This window comes from Apium graveolens, chromosome 5, assembly GCF_009905375.1.
Source record: "Apium graveolens cultivar Ventura chromosome 5, ASM990537v1, whole genome shotgun sequence".
Taxonomy (NCBI): Eukaryota; Viridiplantae; Streptophyta; class Magnoliopsida; order Apiales; family Apiaceae; genus Apium; species Apium graveolens.
Genome location: NC_133651.1, coordinates 6,356,818 through 6,381,969, shown reverse-complemented (window position 1 = coordinate 6,381,969; position 25,152 = coordinate 6,356,818). Strand labels below are relative to the sequence as shown.

The 25,152-nt window shown below is 34.5% G+C and overlaps 2 protein-coding genes across 2 annotated transcripts; one reads left to right on the top strand and one right to left on the bottom strand.

The window, feature by feature from the left end:
• Positions 1-1,276: 1,276 nt before the first annotated feature.
• Positions 1,277-5,467, top strand: LOC141662110 (uncharacterized). Its single transcript, XM_074469158.1, has 9 exons — positions 1,277-1,600; positions 1,973-2,117; positions 2,690-2,858; positions 3,084-3,342; positions 3,477-3,565; positions 3,857-4,039; positions 4,136-4,221; positions 4,348-4,432; positions 4,869-5,467. Exons 1-9 carry the CDS (start codon positions 1,402-1,404, stop codon positions 5,001-5,003), a joined length of 1,350 nt encoding a protein of 449 aa, XP_074325259.1. The 5' UTR covers positions 1,277-1,401; the 3' UTR covers positions 5,004-5,467.
• A 184-nt stretch (positions 5,468-5,651) lies between these two features.
• Positions 5,652-10,228, bottom strand: LOC141662109 (putative prolyl 4-hydroxylase 9). Its single transcript, XM_074469157.1, has 8 exons — positions 9,901-10,228; positions 9,656-9,781; positions 8,886-9,043; positions 8,510-8,612; positions 7,271-7,366; positions 6,464-6,529; positions 6,253-6,369; positions 5,652-5,826 (listed from the first exon to the last, which is right to left on the bottom strand). The coding sequence occupies exons 1-8, from the start codon at positions 10,018-10,020 to the stop codon at positions 5,740-5,742; spliced, it is 873 nt and encodes a 290-aa protein (XP_074325258.1). The 5' UTR covers positions 10,021-10,228; the 3' UTR covers positions 5,652-5,739.
• Between the last annotated feature and the right edge of the window lie 14,924 nt (positions 10,229-25,152).

Below are 25,152 nucleotides of genomic sequence, written 5' to 3'. Positions count from 1 at the left end.
ATTATAAATTATGTTATCGATTTTTTTAGTGTGTGCCTTAAAGCATATGTTAAGAATCCGGATGTTAGTTATCAAAATTTTATTAATAGAGATTTTTGTGTATGTAGGGTTTCATCATTATTAATAAGCCCTCCATTAATAAAATTTTGACAACTTAAAAAATATGAATTTTTCCCTCGATAACACATTAGAAAATTCGGTATGCTATTTATTCGAGTCCAAAATATTGAAGATAAGAGTTGGTTAACCTTAAAATAATTGTTCTCAACACCAATTTTGAAAATTATTCCATACATTTTTTTTGAAACATAAAAAACAAAGTCCTGGCACATAAATATTTAGGGAATTTATCAAACATACATTTTTTATAAAATATTTGTGATTTTATCAGTTCTGATTTTTTTTTTTGCAAATACACTATTTTATTTTGAAAATATTTGCAAAAATATGATGGTGCATTTATTTTGAATTGTGCCACTTTTTTATTTTGCATTTCGGCTTACATTGTATGTTACATTTTTTATTACAAATTATTTTGCAAATATGCTTACAAATTTGTCAGAACGTATTTTCGCAAATAATTTTTAAAATTCAAGTTGTATATGTGATTGCAAAATGGTTCCAAAGTGCAGAACGTATTTTGCAAATATTTTAAAAAGAAATAATTTTTTGTAAAAAAATTTGTAAAAACTTGGTTATTTATGAAAAAACCCCTATTTGAACAAACAATCAGTAATGCAATTTATATTGAAATAGAAAATTTGTTAAAAAATTTGTAGTTTAAAAGTTTTGCAGCTCTTATTCATCATTCCAAAAATCTCTTATTAGTCCAATTCAATCTTTAAAATTCGATTAATCCTTATAGATTAGTTATGAATGGTGCAATTTATTATAAATTAATTTAATATATTAAATATTATTAAAATATATCTCCTTTTGTTTGATTAATCCCTATTTTACAATTATTCCTAATCAATAATTAGATTGTTAGTTCGCCGGCCAGATCAGTATAATATTAAATAAGACCGGCACAATTGGGCACATATAAAAGAATCTATATTATAAAATCAGATTTTTTTTAATTCAGAACGCAACACAAATTAAAAATTAGTCAGTAAAATAGTTTTTTATAAAATCAAAAATTATATTCGCCCTAATTTCCATCACCCAAATCACACACAGTATTGGCTTTTGGGTCGGATGCTGTTGCTAGAATTAGGAAGTGATCGAATCGGGTCAGATATTACGAAGAGGGAGTCTAATCGGGTCAGGTCCAATTTAGCTACTCCCGAACAGTAATTTTGCTGCAATTAAAGACACGAAGACACGAAAGTAAATTGTAAATCCCCAGCAGATCTAAAACCCCTCAACTGATCACTTCTAAGATTTGTAGTAGAATTAATGGCAGTTGTGATAGAGAGTGAAGTTTGGGTTCTGAATCACTCAATCTTTATATTCATTTTCGTTTCTTGTTTACTCTCCATTCTCTGTTTTTCCCATTTCAAAACTCACCACACCACCAACGCTACTAGTACCATTTTTGATCAATCTCTCCCACCTTCTCTCACTACTTTTCTCCTCTGTTTCTCCGTTTCATCAGGTATCTCTCTCTCTCTCTCTCTCTCTCTCTCTCTCTCTCTCTCTCTCTCTCCCTCTCCCCCCCCTCTCTCCCCCCCTCTCTCCCTCTCTCCCCCCCTCTCTCCCCCCCCTCTCTCCCACTCCCTCCCTCTCTCTCTCTCCCACTCTCTCTCTCTCCCACTCTCTCTCCCTCCCTCTCTCATTCCCTCTCTCTCTCTCTATGAATTAAAGACTGCAACTTTATGTTTATTTGTTGTAAAATCCAAACTTTATGATTGTTCTCTGTTATTATTGTTAAGTTTTATTGTTTTATTGTTGTGGGGATTAATGGGTTATTGGTGATTAAAGTAAGGTTGAATGTGGGATATATTTGACTGACATTATATTTTTGTAGTTTTGGAAGGGCTGGGATCAGTAACGGGAGAGGATGAGTTGGCATATTACGGTTTGAATAGGGAGCAAATGGTGTTATATTTATGTGTCGGATATGCTGCTTCTTTGTTCATTGGACCCCTCTTCGGAGTGTTCTCTGATTTAATGTAAGCTGTCACTTAATATTTTATTGCATCATGTTGCCAATGACATTGTTTCCGAATTCTTTATTTAGCCGGAAAAGTTGCAATTTAATCACTTGGTTAAGTGTAAATCAAATATTAGGCCGGGATTATATAATTGTGGAGATTTATTATGAATAATATTGGCCAAATGGGACAGTAGGGGGTTTAAATTGTGGAGTGTTCTCTTGTTGCTTTGTAAGACACTTGCTATGTTAATTACCCAATTGGGACTTATCATCTCTGATTTGAACTCCAAATATGTCAATTGTCAAGTCTTGTTTTGGTCCGTGCGGCAACATTTTACTTTATAAATTTTATGTCTAATATTTTCAAGAACTACTCTTCAATTTATTGGTATTGTTACCTTGTTTACAACATTTAACTAAATTAATTGTATTTTTATTGGAATTATCAATTATTGATGTTTTGGGATATATGTTTTATTTCTTTTAAGTTTTAATCGTATTATTAGACCTCAGAAACGGTCACTCTTTACATCCCGTATCTTTGAATAGAAGCTTATCTCTCACTCTTCTTCTTTCTTTTTTGTGCAGTGGTCACAAGAAAATATGTTTAACATTCTGTATCTTGCATCTTTTTGTTGGCATATGGAAGAAAATTACTTCACATCCGAACATTTGGTTAACAAGTATATGTCTCGGTCTTGCTAATTCTATGTTTTCATTCAGCTTTGAGGCTTGGATGGTGGTTGAGCATGATAAGGTTTGTGAAAGATTTTATTTTCTAATTTTGCATTATGTGTATAGCTAATGTGTATAAGCCCTCCATATCGGGCAAGTAACTAATTTTCTTTACAAACTTGTGTTATAAAAAGCCTTATAGGATATATGACTTTTTTGTTTCTGAAGATATTTACAAACTTGTTATGTACAACTGCCGACACAGACTTTTTGATGATATTTGATATTATAATTGTTGTCTTTTCAGCTAGGTCACAGGCAAGATATGCTTTATGACATGTTTTGGTTGATGGCTTTCTTGAAGTCTGCATGTTTTATTGGTAGTCAGGTAATAGCAAATTGGCTGATTGGTAATTCTTTCAAGCAACATTTAGGATCTCTTTCCACTGCAACCGTGTTGCTGGCAATTCTGAGTATCATTTCTGTAACTCGTGGACGGAAAGAACCTGCAAAATTAGCAGCATCTAAGGATTATCAGGCGTCTTTTTACTCATTTGTACTCTGTGGTACTATTTGCTTTGTAACTTAAATTTCATGAGCTTTTGCTGTATTTAAAATTTTTAGTTTGATCTCAAAATTACTCTTGGTGTTAAAAATATGAACAATGAAGTCATTCACATTTTGTTGTTTACCTCCATAGATAAAAGGATCTGGTTGTTAATTTGGGCGCAAGCTTGTGTGCAGTTCTCTGTTGCTGTCTTTTGGATCCTGTGGGCTCCAACAGTAGTGGTGAGCTTTTTAATCTTGATTAATGTAACTTTTATTAGTTCTGGATTGTAAATTATGGTCCTGCCACTATTATCACTAGGAAACTGATTTTGGAAAGAATATTCAGCATATAAGTTGGTAATAAACTTGCCTAAGTATTTCATCATTTAATGATATATTAACTGTTATAGCTTTGAGAAACCATGAATTTTCCTTTTCTTTGACAAAACATGCCCTGTGTAACTTGGAGAGAAATTTGACTATGATGAAGTTTGCATTATTTAAAGCCTAAACAGTAACATGTTGTTCCAGGCTGATGGTCGAGAAGTTCATCTGGGTTTGATATATCCTTGCCTTCTGGGTGCTGGAATGTTAGGAAGCACATCGTTTCCGTGGTTTGTTAGTGGGCTATTATCACTTCGAACTGAGGATTGCTTACTGTATGCGTTCTGTGTGGCAGGAATGATGCTCTCTGTTGTAGCTTATGACTATCAAGTAAGAACAATCAAATATTTTTTTTATCAAATTTGTCAAATTTTCATCTTTTTAGTTTCAGCACTTGATCCTCTTACTTGATAATTGCATGTTCAGGATATTGGAGTTTTAGTGACACTTTTCTGCTTGTTTCATGCTTGCGTTGGCCTCATTTTACCTTCACTTGCAAGATTGAGAACATTGTAAACCCTTCTCTCCCTGCTATGTAGTTTTTACAATAGCAACCCTTACAAAGTGGATATCATTTGTTTCTTTATCTTTTTCTCAAAGTAGCTCTGCATATATCTGTACCTGATTGTTTGAAACAGGTATGTGCCAAATGAATTGCGTGGAGGAATGATGAGCTTGTCTCTAGTTCCCGTCAGTGCAGCAATCCTATTTTTCTTGATGCAGGTACCTGTCTAGCTAATGATAATAAGTTGTACTTTGAAGTCACAGAGATGTTACTAGCCAGTATACTTTATATTTGATTATGTCAGCCTTTCATTAGTCCATTTTAAGTTCATTAGTTTGTAGTTTGAAGCTGCATATTCTGTCATAAAATGAACTTATAGCGATAAATATATTATCCTTCAAATTTGGGGGTCACATCTGCTATTTTATATACTATGACTAGACATGCAAGCCACAAAAGTTGACCAAGTTCACACTAACAGATGTATATGCTTGGTGATGGTGAAGTTAAAATGTTGATAGTGAAGCCATGTGTGTAGTTAGGAATTAGGATGTTCATATTGAAGCCACAGTTTCTTCATCTTTCTCAGTAAATAATCATGTTGCATCTTGTTGTCGCATACGGAACATAATTTCTGTCCCAATAATGCCACAGGGAGGTTACCATCGGAACATTGAGAATTCAACAGTTATAGCATTTGCTGCTCTTGGTCTATTCTCTGCAGCTGGTAGCATGTATCTACTAAAGCAGTGGGGCAAGCAACTCCATAATGACTGGCATAAGATGTGATTAACATGTAACTTTAGCAATCAGTATTCCTTGCCTACAACAGAGGCTCTTTGGGGTAGAATCGTGTAACAAAGATGCTTGAATCTCATAATAGCCGAACTTGCCGTTCAAGGATATTTGTTGTTTGGAGGAATGAAATCAACAATTTTGATTAATGCTTGTCAGCAATGTATATGGAGGTGACCTAAACAAATGGAAATGAGTCGTCACCAGTGAGGATAATGGGTTGTCACCAATCAGGTATAATGATTTTTTAAATGGCCCAGAAATGCCGAGCAACTGCATTAGGAATGGTTCTATAGGCTAAATCATCAACAACAAATGGATTTTTTACCTATTTTTTGGTACTCTGAAAATTTCAAATATTTGTATAATTTTATTTGTATGAATTAACTAAGTTAGAACATTGTGGATATTTTAAATCTTCTTAAATATAATTCCTTATACATGCGACACATCTTATATTCCTAAATTTGCATATTTTCATTATTTCAGTTTTTATATATTGTTTATGATGCGTCGTAGTTCACTATCAATTGCTGGTTGGTCTACATTTGCTACTCCAAGTCGGCTCATTTGATATGACAAATGCCATAGGAATCTATAAAAACTGCAGTTTACGTTTTAACACTTCAGTTAACCAGGGACTTTTAGATGAATAAAGATATATATTGACTAATTGATTGTTCTTATATCACAAAATTGAGGAATGCTATATTACAACTGTGTATATATATTAATCATCCTGTTCTTGATCCCTCAGCCACTTTGTTGCCACCCATTTTTGCCCTGTAACCACTGGGCAGCTCCCGTGGAGTGATGTCTGCATTGAAATTTATTAACAATAATTAGAACTAGGAGAATTTCACCACGAGCATCAACAATAACTAAACCAAGAGAATATTACTTATTCCTTTTTGCAGTTGTGACCTGTTAGAAGCACAATACATTATATATGTGAATAATTGCGTAAAACTGCCTGGTCTGCGAACCGTCGCAATTAGATACTAAGGGTATGTTTCTTCCATGGGATTGAAAGAGACCCTGCGCTATTAGTCTATTTGCCACGAAGATACCCTTCGCTATTAGTCTATAGGCCATAAATTTACTTTATTTAATTCTTGAGAAATTTACTATTTCAATGACACTTTATTCATCGAATGAAACAATATTGCACATTTCTTTTTTTTCTTTTTTCGGTAAATAACATTGCAAATTTTTATTGTTGTGCTGAATATAGAAGGCTCACCATATCAATTGTCCCATTTGGGAACACAGAATAAAATAGAAGTCCATCGCCTTTTCGTGGTTTTACTTTTAAGCCAATACACTTCTCAAAATCATAGTTGTCAACATTCAATCCATTCTGCATCATATTGATAATGTGACCATGTACATAGATATTCAGGTGCATATGCATAAAAAAAACAAAGTAAAGAAGATTTTAGTTAAGAGTTCACCTCAAATGGGAACATAGTTTCTCCACCTTCTTCCACATCGGATAAATACAACAAGAAAGAAGCAATCTGTGAAAATAACATTTCACAGTTGAGGCAAAAATTGCAGAATGCAATCCGGCTAGTTAATAGAGATAGATGTACAAAGTATCAAAATATACATGAGGCTCAAGTTATTGTTCAGACTTCAGATAAGGGGCAGATGTTATTGAGTATTTGCTAATATCTTGAACAAAGGTAAAGTGAAGCAATAAATCAACAATACATTTAAGAATGTAATTTCATGCCGTGAATAAGATACAAAATTAATTTTAATAATGCATCAATACAATAATACATGAAAAAATACTCAAATGAAGAAAAGAAATACTATTATATTCCCCCAAAGGTGGTTGGTTACCTGATATGATCTCATATGGCTTGACATTTCTATTGATGTAGATCAAGAACTACAAATAATTGTGCACAAATATTCATGTATATGAGCATTTACATGCAACAATATCATGCCTGGATTTTTCAATAAGACTACTTTCAGTTTCATATCACAGAGAACGGAGTAGAAAGCACTTGGAGTTTATTTGTTCCTTCATATTCAATTTGTTTGTTCTCTATTCGTCCAGAAACCAGGCATAAGATAAAAATGTATAGAATACCCAGGTCCTTGGTTTTTTAATCTGCGACTAATTTCTGATGCGAACACAAGTATATAAAATAATGCCTATTTCTTGGGCATAAACAAAATGTGCAATCATAATATCACCAGTATCTGAAAAACGCCAGCCATAAACTGAGTTTAATTTGTAATACCCTCTGACTCTTCTGTGGGCCATACTCAGCAGGGTGGAATGCATCATAATGTGAATTGTACTTCTGTCCAATCTCGTAGCGTAAGATGTTAAATGCCTGAAACATAACTGCATACATTAGTTATTCTCAATATTACAATGATAGATAAAGGGTTAGCCCTCCTTCCGACTGAATATTGTAGATATTACCTTCTTTTTTTTAGAGTTACCTTCTAATGCTTTAACGACAATACATAAAGTAGAAGATACCATGAAATTGCTAATTATTTTATCATAATTCAATTTCTGACCTGTGATCTGCTCTCTTATAAGATGTAATATTATTTCTTGCATAGTCTATTTAGTACTAACATTAGCTGAGGTCGGGCTGAGGGTCTAGACCTCTAGGCAGCAAGGAAAGCCTAAAAAATTGTATATTTTGATGGGGATGAGAACAAAATAATCTATTAGACCAAGGTGTGAATAGGGAAACTGGACAAGGTAGATCAACATGACATTAAGGTATCCACCTAATAAACATTTATGTTTTCCTATTGAAAAAACTTTATTATTTGAATATTCCTAGTGTGCCTTATATTTATCGGTTTGTGACAAGCTATATACTCGGCTCAGTTTGATATGTTAGAATACTAATATAAGATCCTGGAAAGGACCTTCCTCTAACACCTTAAGGTTTTAGAGTGATCGGTTCCTTAACATGGTATTAGAGCTCAGGCCGGTAGGAGGAATCAGGTTCGACTCCCTATATTAATGCTCTAACACATTTTAACCAATGTTGGGTATCTTTACAAGTACACTACATACTAACACATTTTAACCTATGCTGGGTATCTATACAAGTACACTACATACTACAACAATAATGTCAAACAAAGTGCTTTCAGGATCTTATATTAATATTCTAACACATTGATGCTGTATAACTTTATTTTTTTTGAATAGGTTATGCTGTATAGAATTAGATTACTGATACTGTTGTGTGTTTATAAATAAAGTACAGAAGATACATTTTCGTAAGCTATATGACTAACTAGTATTACAGTGTATAGTATCTGAATATGCCATTACCAATTTTGCATTCTCAAGAAGATTATTAATAACTTTGGGTTGACCAGCCAAATCTAGATGCCTACGGTGGGGAAAATAAATCTACACAACTAAAGGACCAATCACTCACTCACTGGCCATTTAGCTTTTCACTTTACAGGCAAACCTAAATTGCAAATGTAGTTAATAATACCTCTCCATGAGTGCGGGGAATCATCGTCGCCTTTGAAATTTTACCCTCAATGATATCTAAGGTTCCAGTTTTGTCTTCAGATGCACTCATAAATGTTCCGGAGCTGATAAAAGCAAAGAAAGCAATTTAGACAGACAAAATCTTCTTTACAGCAATGTTAATCTTTCTTTTATTATCAAGTAACCACTTCCATGTAAAGTTGCTTACTTGATAAAAATATATAAAATTAACCCAAGAGTTTTCACCAACATAATAACAAAGAACTTCAAAGTATATCAATAATTAGATCGAATACACTTGTTTCTATATTCCATGCTAAGCATGTGCATGTCTGCATAACAGCAGAAAGGCATACATTGATTATGGCGTACGGTACCTTGTTCTAGTTCCTTTGGTGCTTTCTGCTGTTTCTCCCTTGCGTAATGCCAAGCTTGAAGGGGCCAGACGTGCCTTTGCTATCTTGATTATGCTTTCACAGTGTTCAGGTTCTGCAAAACCAGGGAAGTATAGTGCACGGGGTTTCCAACTTAGAACCTATACAAGTGAATAAATGGCCAAAAAGAATATGATCAGAAGAGAACAAACATGAACCCAATAGATAAAGAGCATAAAGGATGTTACTACCTAAAACTTTTTATAGCTCTACTAGCGAAGCCACATAAGGGACATAGAAAATAGCACTAAGTTATTTGAGTGCCAACTGTTAAGTCACTAGAGTCATGCTATGCAAAAACGCTTAGAAGCAGCGTAATAAAAAAAACACAATGATTGTGCACATCCTTTTTGCGACTGAACCCGGAAAAAGTAAAATCATTCTAGCTGATGAACTAAAGAAAATGCAATCCGAGGAGTTACAGCATAGAATACTTTAAGTATTGGAATTAACAACAGGTGATCAATCTAGTTTGAATATAAGTAGTGTGCCTACTGATAGTCCGAAAATGTATTGCTGATTAAAAAAGGATTTGCGAAACAGTAGCAAGAATCGATGTTGCCTAATAATGCCTACACTGTTAGTGTTCACCAATTGCATCACAGATTATTCAGTAACTAGCAAAATTTACTAATTTTGATTAATTCAATCAAATGTAGAACAAAACATTATTTGGCTTAAACTAAAGTAGATTAATAAAAACCAAACACTACCTGAAATGGAATCTGAGTTAAAGAATCTTGTCCTGTTTCGCCACGAGACAGCAGATTAAACTGCATCTCCTCCTTGACTATCGATTCAAGCAACCTCGGTTTGGGTCTTAATCCAGGTGATAACTCCTGCCGACTCAACAATTCAGGCAAAAAAAACAATCATGAAATATTCAAATCTCGTACATACACACACAAAGACATGATTGATGATTGTAAGAAAGAAAGATTAAAACAAAAGAGGAAACCTGAGAGGAGAGAAACATGGAAGCGAAAAGGCCGGCGATGAAGAAGAAGAAACAAAGTAGACAAAGTGTAGGGAGGCCAATGCTCCAACGTACTACTACACTTCTTCCTTTTGTTTTCATTTTTTCAAGTTGCTGTTTCTTTTCAGACACTCGGGAAGTAGTTTCAAATGTTTGTTTTGAGACAAAGGTTGGAGATGGAAGTGAAAGTCAAAGGGATCAAATGCCTGGTGATCTCACAGTGGGAGGTGACTTGACTTGTACCACTTCTGTTCTTCAAACTACCTCGTCATTTATTGGGTTTTGTTTTTAAGTTTGAAAAGTAGGACTCAGGAGTAGTGAATTAGTGATACATTAAAGGAAAAAGATAGGAGTATTAATTTATGTGTTAATTACTTGGATTCAAGTTTGAATTAATACTATTGTCGCCCACCGTTTCATTAAGTTACACAATGAGAAAATGTATAAAGTAAGATGACTCACGGATTGCTGTGCCTGGTCCTAATCCCGACCGGATCACGGCAATCCGAATCAAGAAAAATTGAAATCGTTAAAACGGTTTTTAATGGTTCGATTAATTAACCGTTTATGTATTAATGGTTTGTTAATGTTTTTTGATAAATTAAAACCGTTTAAACCAAACTGGATCGTCATATAATAATATATAAAAATTCTAGTATATTCCTATAAGTTAAGATTATAAATTACGGGTTTGTGTATGTGTGAGTGTATATTATATTAAAAATATCAAATTATTTTTTAAATAAAAACCCGAGTTAATTGTTAATATACTTAGTATTATTTAAATTAAATTAAACTATATGAAAGTCATGTGTAAACTAAATATTTATAAAGGGAATTGCTCAAATTAAATCCCATACTACTATTGTGAGAATTGAGATTTAATCTCAGTCACACATTTTTATCCTTGGATTAAATCACAACTACACAATTTATATTTTTAATTCTAATTTTTATATATCATCTCTCTCATTTACACCTCACCCTCTCTAACCACCCACACCCACAGGTCTTTGTCGCCGCCTCGCCGCCATCACGCCGTCAACGTCTTGCTGGCACTACCACGTTGTTGCCGAAAAATAACAAATATGTTCATTCTTATTACTCTCTCTCCTCCTTCCTCATCTCTCTCCTTCTCTCTCTCTCTTGCTCTCTCTACATCCCTTCTCACTATACTCCACCTCCCACCTCCGGTGTCATCGTGAAACACCATTCCCCCGCCCCCCATACAGCTTTGCCCCGACCCTTTGTTGTCACCGTTATTCCCTGTGTTAGGTCACACACACTGTAAGGGGGGTGAATACAGTGTATAGCACAATCAAATCGAACTTTAATAACTCAAGTAACAGAAAACAAACTTTATTCAAAACAATAAACTCTGTTGCAATATGGAACTGTTCTCTCTCAGTGATGAACAAATATCACGAGAGCTGCTAGTGTTACAATGAATAATCTTCTCGATTGTGATAACACTTATAGTGTAAACCCTATGTCCGTGTTTATATACTACACAGTTACAAGATAATCGATAATTGATATGGAATATAATTCTACTTCCTAAAATATATCAATCAGATATCTTTTCTTCCAAGTATTATATTCTTCATAGAATTCCTTCTTCATGCATATCTCTTCTTATGTTTGTCTCAATCTTCTCTTCCTGTGAATCAGCTGCCTTCCTTATCTGAACGTTTCCTTTAAGTCCTGATATTATCTTCTGATAAATATCTTCTGAACCTTAAGTACTGATGACTTAAGTTCTGACTTCAGTATAAGTGCTGATTTTAGTTAAGTACTGATTTGTCCTGTTTAAGTGAGATCTGTAGACTAAACATAAATCACATTTGTCATGACATTATCAAATATATCTAACAATCTCCCCCAACTTGTAAATTAGCATAATATACAAGTTTAACAAATATTTGATGATGTCAAAAACATTAAGTACAAATGCATGAGAATTTGACTAGATAACTTCAACTTACAGTCCTTAAAGCTTTACCAATCTTTAACTTCTGATAACAACTTCAGTCTGTATTCATATCAGAATTTGAGCAGTTGTAGATCTTGACTTGGCTTCATCTTCTGATCTCTCTGATGTCAGGAGTTGTTCTGAGATAGTTCTTCAACAAACATCTCTCAGCATATCTGAGTTCATCAATCATCCTCCTTTTAGCATCTTTAAGTTCTGCAGTATCTTCACCAATTTGAAAGATTGCAACCCTGAGATCATTAATTCTAGCTTTCTTTATGTCCTGATCCAGTCTGATCAAATATGCCTTGTCAAACTCAAGATTGAATTCCACAGCCCTGTAACCCAGAAAGGTAGTTATAATCTTAGCAGAATTGGGCTTCATCTCAACAATATCACCCCTGTGATCTCTGTACTTTGGAAGATATGTGCTGTCAGACTTAACAGAATAAAGCTTTTTCTGTTTCTGAATTTGACTCTTCAAAAAGTTTGCAGCACTTTCTGTTATTTTGTCATTCACTTGAAGTAAGAATAATACATGTTCCAGCTCTTCAAAACCCTTCAGTGGAATGACATTTTCCCTTATATGATAAACCATAGCATCTGTCATGAAGTACAACAAGATGTGTTCTTTCAAGTAGGTATGGTAAACCATTTGTACAGATTCTAGTTGATTCAATCTCTCAGGAGTTGCTCCAATACCTGGTTCACTTAAGGAAGTTGGATCATTGGTTGTGTTCTGTATTCTTCTTTCATCAGCACTTCCCAATCTAGTTTTATCTCTTGCTTCCTTTCCAGTAACCACTCTTGCTTCAAAACCACTTGCAGCAGTCTTCAAAGGTTGAGTCTGTTTGGCTTTGGTGAATCCTGGTAGGAGTATCTTCGAAGGTTTAACATGAGCAATGTCAGAGGTTTCCTTTGATTTATCTTCTGATATCAAGTTAACTTGAGCTATGTCAGAGGTTACTTGCTTCTTTGAGATATCAGAACTAACTATCTCTTGACTCTGAACAACTTGAGCCATGTCAGAGGTTGTCTTAGAAACTTTTCTTGAAGTCAGAGCAAGATCAGCATCTTCATCAGTATTTTCTTCATTCACAGGAGGCACATAAACCTTGATAGGTTCATCAACTTTCTCTTTGCCCTTGGACCTTGGATCTATCTGCAGTTGTGATTTAGCTTTGGTTGCTACAGGATTTGTCCTTTCTTTTATCACAATGCCTTTGAGCTTTGGAAGTTTCTTTTTACCAGAAGCTTCAGATTTAGATTTGACTTTTTCTGATTTAAGTCTAGCTTCTTCTTCCATCAGACTCTCCAAGTCCATTCCTGGATTTTCCTTAAGAAATAACTGTCTTGACATTTCTTCATCAAGATCCAAAAGTTCATCAGAACTTATCCTTTTACCAGTAGCAGAAGTAATTCATTTTCCAGCATCAGAACTTATCTCGTGACTTGTGATTTTAGCTTTTATTGATGAGAAACCTCTACCTTGACTATGACCTCCACCCATTCCAAAGTTTCCCTGCTCATCTTTTTCATCATCCTTCCCTTTCAATGTCTTGTCAGTTTTGCATTTGGACTTAATTACTTTCTCCCCCTTTTTGGCATCAACAGGTAAGAGAAGAGAGACAAGCAATTCCACTGAGACTTGGATTTCATCGAGTTGAGATTGCTGAGAAGCTTGATTTTTCAAAATATCATCAATATGAGACTGTTGCTTCTCTTGAGTCTTCTCAATATAAGCAACTCTGTCAAAGGTAGGTTGGAAGAATTTTTTCTTGTCAATTTTGCAACCTGCAAAATCTGCATCTGAGTAACCTATTAGTTTAAAATCTGATTCTCTGGGATACCATAATCCCAGATCAGCTGTTCCCTTAAGATACTTGAAAATTCTTTTCACAGCTGTTAAGTGAGGTTCTCTTGGATCTGCTTGAAATCTTGTACAAAGACATGTAGCATACATGATATCAGGTCGGCTAGAAGTTAGATAGAGTAGAGAGCCAATCATACCTCTGTAATCAGTAATATCTACTGATTTACCAGTATCATTATCCAGTTTTGTTGCAGTGGCCATGGGAGTGGATGCACTTGAACAATCTTGCATTCCAAATTTCTTCAGTAAATTTCCGGTGTACTTAGTTTGACAAATAAAAGTGCCTTCTTCATTCTGCTTGACTTGAAGGCCCAGAAAATAGCTAAGTTCCCCCATCATACTCATTTGATACCTTGACTGCATCAGTTTGGCAAACTTCTTGCAAAGTCTGTGATTTGTATAACCAAAGATGATATCATCAATATATATCTGAACCAGAAGTAAGTCCTTTCCATGGTTGAGGTAGAATAGTATTTTATCTATAGTTCCTCTGTTAAATCCACTTTCCAGAAGAAACTGAGCTAAAGTCTCATATCATGCTCTTGGAGCTTGCTTAAGTCCATAAAGTGCTTTATCAAGCCTGTAGACATAATCTGGATATTTGGAATCTACAAAGCCTGGAGGTTGTTCAACATATACTTCTTCCTCCAATTCTCCATTGAGAAAAGCACTTTTCACATCCATTTGAAAGACAGTAAACTTTTTGTGAGCAGCATAAGCCAAAAATATCCTTATGGCTTCCAATCTAGCAACTGGTGCAAATGTTTAATCATAATCAATTCCCTCCTGTTGAGAATATCCTTTTACAACCAGCCTTGCCTTATTCCTTGTAATTATGCCATCACTATCAGTTTTATTTCTGAATACCCATTTTGTACCAACAACAAATCTGTTCTTTGGTCTTGGCACTAGGGTCCAGACTTTGTTTCTTTCAAATTCATTTAACTCTTCCTGCATTGCTTGCACCCAATCAACATCTTGAAGAGCTTCTTCCACTTTCTTTGGCTCAGTCTGAGAAAGAAAAGAATTGTAAAGACATTCACTTGAAGTAGCTGTTCTAGTTCTGACACCTGCATCAGGATTTCCAATTATCAAACCAGGTGTATGTGATTTAGTCCACTTCCTTGCAGATGGAAGGTTTTCTCTAGAACTGGATGCTCACCCATGATCCATGCTGTCTTCATTAACATTTTTTGATGCTCCCCTTGAAACTATGCTCTCTGAGTTGGATTCTTCAGAATTTAGATTTTCAGAACTATCAGAACTTGGCTTATCAGAACTTGACGAATCAGGACTTGAAGAGCCAGATGTATGTTCTGATGCTTCTTGAGATGTGGTTATATCTTGAGTATGCTCCCCCTGCATAGGTGCATCTTCCTTTGGCGTAGTCACCACAGTTTCAATAACATCAGAGTTTAATCCATCAGAGCTTGCAGTATCAGGATTTAGACTGTCAGGATTTTCAGTATCAGAATTTAAGTCTTCATTTTCAAATCTCAGCTGCTCATGATCATTGAAGTCTTCAAGCCCAGTAACCTTCTTATCATCAAAGGAGACATTGATAGATTCCATGACCACTCTTGTTCTCAAGTTATAGACTCTGAAGGCTTTTGTGGAAAGTGGATACCCAACAAAAATTCCTTCATCAGCTTTTAAATCAAATTTGGATAGCTGTTCAGGATGAGTCTTAAGAACAAAGCACTTGCATCCAAATACGTGAAAATACTTCAGATTTGGCTTCTTTTTCTTTACCATCTCATATGGTGTCTTTCCATGCTTGTTAATTAGTGTTGCATTCTAAGTAAAATAAGCAGTCTGCACAACTTCAGCCCAGAAATAGGTTGGAAGTTTTGCTTCATCAAGCATTGTTCGTGCAGCTTCAATAAGAGTTCTATTCTTTCTTTCAACAACTCCATTTTGCTGTGGAGTTCCAGGAGCAGAGAATTCTTGCTTGATTCCATGGTTTTTGTAGAACTCTTCCATTATCAAATTCTTGAACTCAGTACCATTATCACTTCTTATTATCTTCACCGAGTCTTTGACCAATTTATCCAGTTGCTTGACATGATCAATCAAAAGAGGTTTCACTTTTTGTGTGCAAGAAATACACCCATGTGTATCTGGTGAACTCATCCACTATGACCATAACATATTTCTTCTTTGCAATAGACATGACATTTACTGGACCAAATAGATCAACATGTAGTAGGTGATAAGGCTCAAGAATTGATGATTCAGTCTTGCTCTTGAATGAAGATTTCCTTTGTTTTGCCTTCTGACAAGAATCACAAAGGCCATCAGGAGCAAATACTGACTTTGGCAGTCCTCTCACAAGATCTTTCTTGACCAACTCATTTATATTGTTGAAATTTAAATGAGAGAGTTTCTTGTGCCAATTCCAGCTTTCTTCAAATGATGCTCTACTCATCAGACAGATTGCAGAACCATCAGTACTTGTTGAAAGCTTGGCTTCATAGATGTTACCACGCCTGTATCCTTTCAGAACAACTTTGCCTGTAGATTTACTTACAACTTCACAGTGTTCTTCAAAGAAATCCACATGATAACCTCTGTCACAGATTTGACTAACACTCAGCAGATTGTGTTTAAGTCCTGAGACCAGAGCTACTTCTTTAATGATGACATTCCCAAGATTGATATTGCCATATCCCAATGTTTTTCCAATGTTGCCATCTCCATAAGAAACACTTGGGCCAGCCTTCTCCATAAAGTCTGATAGCAGGGCTTTATTTCCAATCATATATCCTGAACATCCACTGTCCAGAACTAGGATGTTTTTCCTGTTGCCATGCAATCACAAAGACCACTAATGATTAGGTTTAAGGACCCAGACATGCTTGGATCCTTTGGCCTTATTAAGTTTGTCAACATTTGCAGCGGATTTAGCATTAGAGTTTATGTTAACATTTTTCTTATCAGAATTTACACTATCAAACTTTGAATCAGAACTTATACTAGAAGGAACAATGGTAACTTTCTTTAAAGAATGTTTTATTTGATAATAATCATAGTACAAACTATGATATTCCTTACAAGTATAAATGGAATGCCATAATCTACCATAATGAAAACAAGGATTTTGTGGCTTATATCTAACAGACTGACTCTTAACTCCTGACTTTGAAGGTAAGGAGTTTATGTTCTTATTCTTCCTGCAAAAAGAAACCAGATGGTTAGAACTTCCACAATTATGACACGTTTTCCTAGGAGCATCAGGAACAGGCTTATAATTATTACTTTTATTCACACCTTCCTTTCCATTCCTATTTCTCCTAGGTGACTTTACCTTGTTTGCATTCTTAACGTCTTTCAGCTTATGCTTAAGCTGCTTCTTAGTCATTAAGCCTACGTTTACTTCAGTTGTCTTTTCATGTTTTAGTTTATCAGAAGTTAATTACTTTTTAACTTCTGATTTCTCATTATCAGACTTTACAACTACAAACTTAACAGGCTTTAACTTAGATTTTTGATTAACAACTATAGGCTTAATATCTACAGTTCCTTTATCATTCTTATCCTCTCCATAACCTAAGCCCTCTTTCCAGTTTTCACTACTTAACAAATTCTGAGTTGTTCTGCCAGAGTTAGTCCAAGTCCTGATAATCTCTCTTTCCTTTTCTAACTCAGCTTTTAGAGATTCATTCATTTTAAGTACTTCATCCCTAACATAGAAAGCATCATCTCTATCTTTCTGAGTTTGATGGAACATGACTAACTCTTTTTCCAAATAATCATTCCTCTTTTTGCAAGCAAGATTTTCAGAAGTTAATCTTTCACATGTTAAAGTTTGATCTCTATAACTAATGAACATGGTTTTAAGATATCTTCTCAACTCATTAATATCATCAGTATGAAAGGCATAAGTAGTTTGAGGTACCTTTAATTCAGCAGCTTCAGAACTGCTTTCAGCACTTGCCTATTCAGCATTTGCCATCACGGCATAATTCTCCTCACTTTCAGAATCTGGGGTGTCTGTCCAGCTTTTCTTCTTTGTGACAAGAGCCTCGCCTTTGTCACTCTTCACTTTCTTGCAATCAGGAGATATGTGGCCTTTCTCGCCACAGTTGTAGCATTTGACATTTGTATAATCTCCTCTGTCAGACTTTCCTCCTCTGCTCTCAGATTTTCTGAAATTCTTCTTATTAGAACTTGCGCCTTTCCTGGAAAACTTCTTTCCCTTCCCGAACTTTTTGTATGCAATCTTTGTGATTCCTTTCACCATAAGAGCACACAGCTTCATCATCTCTTCATCAACATCCGTCTCAGGCAAGCTTTCAGATTCTGAGTCATCATCACTTTCAGAACTTGATGACTCAGTATCAGACTTTGTGAAGAGAGCTTTACCCTTGTCTTTCCTTGAGGTAGCTGCCTTGGGGGATTCTTCTTCAGCCTTAAGAGCAACTGTCCTTTACTTTCCTCCTTTCCTCTTGCTTCTTTGTTCCATCTCAAGTTTATGAGTCTTGAGCATTCCATAAATTTCATCAAGAGTTGTTTCATCAAGATTATAGTTGTCTCTTATTGTTGTTGCCTTCAAATCCCAGCATTCAGGAAGAGCTAACAGGAATTTAAGGTTTGAATCTTCAAGATCATACTCCTTATTAACCAGTGACAAATCATTCAAGAGTTTGACAAATCTATCATATAAATCAGTCAATGACTCATTAGCCTTTGAGTCAAAGTGTTCATACTCTTGAGTGAGTATTGTCTTCCTGTTCTTCTTAATCATATCCGTTCCCTGACATCTTGTTTCCAAGGCATCCCATATCTCCTTTGCAGTCTTGCAGTTTATTACCCTATTTGACATTACATTATCAATAGCCCTATGCAGTAAGTATCGTACCTTAGCATCCTTAGCAGTTGATGCGATATCTTCAGCAGTGTAATCACTCTTCTCCTTTGGTACAGACTTTGCTGCTTCACCTGCAACTGCAACTGCGAGCTTGGTTGGTTTGTGAGGCCCTTCCTTGATTCTATCAAGATATTCTGGATCTGTAGCTTCCAGAAACATGGTCATCCTCACCTTCCATATGGCATATTCAGATGGTCTCAATATGGGAACTCTAATAGTCTCATATCGGCTTTGAATTTGTGTCTTTGGAGGTTCTTCAGCTTTGGTGGGCTTAGTTGGAGTTTCTACTTTAGACATGATTATTTTTGGATCTTAAACTGTTTGTGTGTTAATAGATAGGCTCTGATACCACTTGTTAGGTCACACACACTGTAGAGGGGGGTGAATACAGTGTATAGCACAATCAAATCAAACTTTAATAACTCAAGTAACAGAAAACAAACTTTATTCAAAACAATAAACTCTGTTATAGTATGGAACTGTTCTCTCTCAGTGATGAACAAATATCACGAGAGCTGCTAGGGTTACAATGAATAATCTTCTCGATTGTGATAACACTTATAGTGTAAACCCTATGTCTGTGTTTATATACTACACAGTTACAAGATAATCACTAATTGATATGGAATATAATTTTGCTTCCTAAATTATATCAATCAGATATCTTTTCTTCCAAGTATTCTATTCTTCATAGAATTCCTTCTTCATGCATATCTCTTCTTATGTTTGTCTCGATCTTCTCTTCCTGTGAATCAGCTGCCTTCCTTATCTGAACGTTTCCTTTAAGTCCTGATATTATCTTCTGATAAATATCTTCTGAACCTTAAGTACCGATGACTTAAGTTCTGACTTCAGTATAAGTGCTGATTTCAGTTAAGTACTGATTTGTCCTGTTTAAGTGAGATCTGTAAACTAAACATAAATCACATTAGTCATGACATTATCAAATATATCTAACACCCTGCTAGCTCTCAGATCTTGAATTTTGATTTGATTTTCTCCGACGAAATTATGATGGACCTAACTCAGATTTGGTGTGTGGTAGTGATGAACATGATGTGATGTTGTGTTTAATAATATATTTTTTGTGTGCATTGGTAGTGATTAGTGATGATTAATGATGATGTTGCAGTGATTATGTTGATATAGGGGTCGGAATTGGTGACCATGATCGGCTCTTATGGGAAAAGATAATAGTTGAATCTGGTGATTTTTGATTGTCGGAAGTGATTTTTCGTTTTCTGGTGGTGATTTTTCATTTTCCGGTGGTGATTTTTGATTTGATGATGGTGATTTTCTGGTAGCATCCGGAGATGGTGGTGGACGGAAATGGTGGACGCCGGATGTGATGGTGGTTGTGTTGGGTTCCAATGCATAAAATTCAGCGGATAAACGTAAATAAAACAAAATAATTCGAAACCCAAAGACATGATCCATGTATAATTGTGGGCAGATTATGGAGATAACGAATCATACCTTTCAAGAGCTTGACTTTCACGGACTCAACGGAGATCCTAACTATCACGCTTTGTGTCTACCTCTCGGAGAAACACCTCTATGGTATCCACACGAGCACCTCCAAGTACGTCTCACGAACTTGACTACGGAATGGATGTACTAGCCTCCTTCTTGACGATCCAAATTGCCTCTGCCTCTCTTTGCCGCTAGGGTTTTCTCCAAAACGTACTTACCTTTTTAACCTATCATTATCTGTTTATAATGACTGATTAAAAGGCCGATAACAGCAAAGCCCAACCCTAGTAGGTATAGGATTAAATAATAAAAACGAATTTCTATTATTTAATTAATAACTAAGTCATACTTAATTATTATGGGCAAAAACATTCCCTTTAATTCGAATTTATATTATCTCAATTAAGTCTTACTTAATTATAATAAAATTCAAATAATCATCAATTAATTTAAATCCATAATTTAAATTAACTATTCCATTAAGTGCTCTATTTGTGTGACCCTATAGGCTATTATTTAATTGACAATAATTTTATTCTCTAATAAAATTATAAACAATGAGCGGTATCTAGTAATACATCATTGTTACCCAATTAAATAATAATTAAACCGTGATTAGATAAAACCTTTCGTGATTAATATTTTTCGTGTAATATAATCCCTTTAACCATACATATTATAGATTATACTCGAGGCATGTATTTAGTCATCCTCTTCAACATTTAATCCGGGTTTACTTGATCCATGAGTAGACTATCAAGACAAATCATTATTTGAGCATGACCATGCTTTTTATAATCTCACTTAATCAAGAGGCCAATAATATCTCTCCTAATTATAGGAGGGTTAAATCCTTTATCTATCATTCATATTTCTCATATGACTCATGATATACCCGATGTCCATTTTTATCATCACCCGATCAAAAGTAACTTTTAATGTAGTTAAAGTATATTAATCCTCGTATAGAAATATAATGATTTCAAGTCAAAGGATCGTTACACCATTATCACTGTGAGTTTTCTTATGACTTTATTAAACATGAAGAATCTCACTGTGGGTCTGTCCAGTACCATGTACTCTCACATATACCTATGTATTGACTTTAGTATCCCCATACTTATAACCAATGAGATGTGGTTATCTTGTTAAACAACATACTAGTCTATCTATGTATAATTATTGTCCTATATAATAATACTCGACTAGGGACCTTTAAGAATATGATATATTATATAATCTCAAGTTCAAGTCATGTACTTAAACTATACAATGTGTATCATGATTCTAAGGACATTTATTATGTTAACAAAATATCGCAGTAATTAAGGTCATAATAAATACATTTATTGAATGATCAACTGACATAAAGATTTAAGAGAATAATGTATTGCCTCTAGGGCACCTACACTAACAGGTTGTTGGGTGGTTGAATCAGATAAAAGATGACGAAATATTGAAATATTAAAATATTAAATATTAAATGAATGGTGGGAGATGAATATGATGTATTTAAATTAGTGGATATGATTAGATCTCATATTTCATAACAGTAGGGTTCTTATTGGAGCAAGACCCTATTTATAAATATATATTATATATATCATAGTACTTATATTAAATATATAATACTGATATATAATAAATTTTATATTACATTTACTTAAATAACTGTTTCATTGTAAATTTAACAAAAACAGAATAAAAGTAAATGATTATGTTCAAATCGTGGTTCGGATCCGAACCAATCCGTTATTTTATGATCTGGTTTGGTTTGGTCTCGGCGTTTAACCAGTCTGGTTTGGTTTTGATTTTCGAAAAACCGTTTGTACCGGTTCGATTCGAAAAAAAAAAGAGAATCCGGACCGAAATAATTCGTGAACACCCCTAATCCTGGAAATGTATTTTAAGAATGGTTGCTGATTTCGGAAATAGAAATTAATTGATTAAATTTTCTATTTATTATTTGTCAGCAATTTTTCAAGAATTGGCATATTTATTGATATATTATCGAATTAATTAAATATTTTTAAATAATTTATCGGTAATTTTTAAAAATTAGTCAATTTTATAATCATGATTTAAAGCCACATTAATTCTCCAATCAAGCGCAAAATTCTGTTATGGGTTATTTTTCTTTTCTTTCATTCCGAGCAGGAACACAAATCCGTACTCGATATTAATCATTAAGACATATTATAAATTCACTAGGTATTGGGAAATGGAAATGGTTGATCAGAATCGCGGTATGATTTTATATTTTTTAGTATGGGCTCATGTTTACGTGCTACACACGAAATCTTGTAATTTTAGTTTATTTTAAGTGATTCATATTTATTAATAATAATGAACTCCATGCATTTACAAAAATTTCACCGATTAAAATAAGTTATACTCATCAGACACCGCGCTTAAATTGTATATATGGACACACACTAGAAAAATCAGTTTTCTAAAAATCGGGAGTATTCGGACGAGTACTCGGGGAGTACTCGGACCTATTTCCGATCCGATTTTGGTATAGACAGTCAAACTCGGACAAAACTCGAATTACTCGTGAAAACTCGGTTTTAGTAGAAAAAATTTGAAAAAAATGAGTAATGATCCAGAAAAAAACTCGTAAGTGGGTACTAGTGGGGTTAAACTCAACAGATAGTATGGGCTTGGTGATAGAAAATATAATTGGATTAGGTAATAATTATATGGGTAGACAATTATTATCATAATTAAGTTGGGTAATAATTGTATGAGTAGACTATTATTATTTTAATGAGATTGGATTATTAGTCTTGGTGGTCAAGTTTGTGATGGCTATATATACATAATCATGTTATTGTTTTAATGTATACTTGAGTATTGTTTGACTTAAGTATCACTTGAGTGAATACTGTTTGGTGAGATTGATTGTATTATTGATAATTGTTATGCCCAAAAATTGGTATAAACATTATTCAGGTCAAAACCGGATAAAGTGGTCAAAGTTGAGATATGTATGCCTAAAATTAAGGAGAAGACAAGGAGAGTTTCCTTTCTGTCAGGGAAGGCGCGCCCTGTGTATTGGTTGGTTGAAGGATTATTGGTTGAATACATTCTGTGAATATTGAAGGCGCGTCCTCATAAGAAGAGGGAGGTGCGCCCTGTTGTTGAGAAGAAGATTTTAAGTGATTCAATGAACAAGTCATTTGTTAGGCCCTTAATCAACTGTAGAGGGGGGGGGGTGAATACAGTTAATTCAATCAATTCGACAAAGTTTCAACATAATCAACAGTTTTTCTATAAACTGATAAAAACTTATTACAATCGTACTCTCTCGAAAGGATGAATAAATATCCTTGAGAGCTGTTAGGTTATGTGAAATATATAAAAATGTTGCAATGCATATAGCATGAACCTAATATGTGCTTTATATAGAGCACAACTACCAATGTATAAGGAATCTTATTCTATTAACAACAAGAAAACCTATACAATTGCTTCTGAGATAAAGTCCTTCACCGACTTGAGTTCCTGTTTCCTTTTCCTCCTCAAAAATCAACTAATGTGACGAATACTGATTTCATCATCCATTGACATCATCATCCACTGATATCATTATCCGTCGATTATCAACATCCGTCGATGTCATCATCATCCGTCATGCAATCATCATCCGTCGATGCTTGTAGTCATCATCCGTCAATGTATTATCATCCGTCGATATATTATCATTCGTCGATGCTTCTGATAGTTTCTGTTTCATAACATCAATTGCTCCTAACAATCTCCCCCAACTTTTTCATTATGGAAAATCGGACAAGTTCCAATTGATGATGTCAAAACTATCTAAATGCAGGAATCAAGTATGCATATTCAATCTTGCTTCAGTGAATATCAGATTTTACTCTTCATCCTGAACTGCTTATTTAACTTGAGCAATGTCAGAGGTTAATTCCACTTCCTCAGCTTAGAATGCTTCAATAATCTTCCTTCTTCTTCTTTTCAACAACTTTGGCTTTAAACTTTGAAATCTTTGACTTCTCTCCTATCTTCTCTTTTCCTTTAAGCTTCAAGTCAGCAGTTATTGTAATTTATGATCTGAGATCTTCTGCTTGACTGATTTTCCTTATAACTATACCTCTGGTTGGTCTATTAGAAGGATCATCTTCATAAAGTACTTGAGAAATATCAGCAATGTCAGCATTTGCTGTCTTCATGGAATTTTTTGAAGTCTTCCTCCATTTGCCTTAGTTGTTCAAGATCAACTCCAAAATTTTCTTTTGCAAATATTCTTCTACTCTCCTCAGAGTCAAATAATTGAATCTTTGGATCCTTGTAGAATAGAGTTGTCTTTCAGAGATTGAAGAAATTGACTTGCTTCAGCACCAGCTTCTATCTCCAGAATACCTTGGTCTTCATCAGCAATGTTAAATCTTCAACTCTTCTTTTTCTTCTTTTATTTTCTCATTTTGTCATCCTTCTGTTCCCCCTTATTACCTCCATCAGAGTTTTCAGCATCAGTACTTGTCAATAACAAATGTTTGCATTTAGATTTAATAATATTCTCCCTCTTTTGGCATCATCACCAAGCAGTAGAGAAAGAATAAGCTTCATTGAATTATGTACTTCTGTAAATTGAGCAGACATTTGATCTTGCTTAGCTTCCAATCTAGCTTGACTGGCTTCAATTGTAGTTTGTCTGGCAACTATTGGTGAAATTTGTTTTTGAATTTTCTGATGAGTAGTCATCTTTGAAGCAATCAAAGATTCTTTAATCTGATTGATTTGAGTAGTAGTTGCTTTATGAGCTGTGTGTGAGGATCTGAAAACTAAAGTTGATGCTTTCAGATGATTCAGCATATTAAGATTTGTAATCTTCTATTCTGCTGTTTCCAGATGTGCAACAACTTGTGTTCTGTAAATAGGATATTTATTATCTTTCCAATGAGCATTGCAGAGATTATCAGAATAATCCTTTTCTTTTGTAGCATCTAACTCTTTCAGTTTCTGTTGTCTCACATGCATAATATCTTCAGGGAAGAATAGATCATCCTTAGAATCTATAATAGC

Bases quoted from the DNA above. Each gene is read 5' to 3' on its own strand.
- LOC141662110 (XM_074469158.1), top strand. From the start codon at position 1,402: ATGGCAGTTGTGATAGAGAGTGAAGTTTGGGTTCTGAATCACTCAATC. The intron at 3,343-3,476 runs GTACTATTTGCT...TTACCTCCATAG, and splicing joins TTACTCATTTGTACTCTGTG to ATAAAAGGATCTGGTTGTTA. The intron at 4,222-4,347 runs GTAAACCCTTCT...TGTTTGAAACAG, and splicing joins CTTGCAAGATTGAGAACATT to GTATGTGCCAAATGAATTGC.
- LOC141662109 (XM_074469157.1), bottom strand. From the start codon at position 10,020: ATGAAAACAAAAGGAAGAAGTGTAGTAGTACGTTGGAGCATTGGCCTC. The intron at 6,530-7,270 runs GTATTACAAATT...TTATTTTCACAG, and splicing joins GCCCACAGAAGAGTCAGAGG to ATTGCTTCTTTCTTGTTGTA. The intron at 6,370-6,463 runs GTGAACTCTTAA...AATATGATGCAG, and splicing joins AAACTATGTTCCCATTTGAG to AATGGATTGAATGTTGACAA.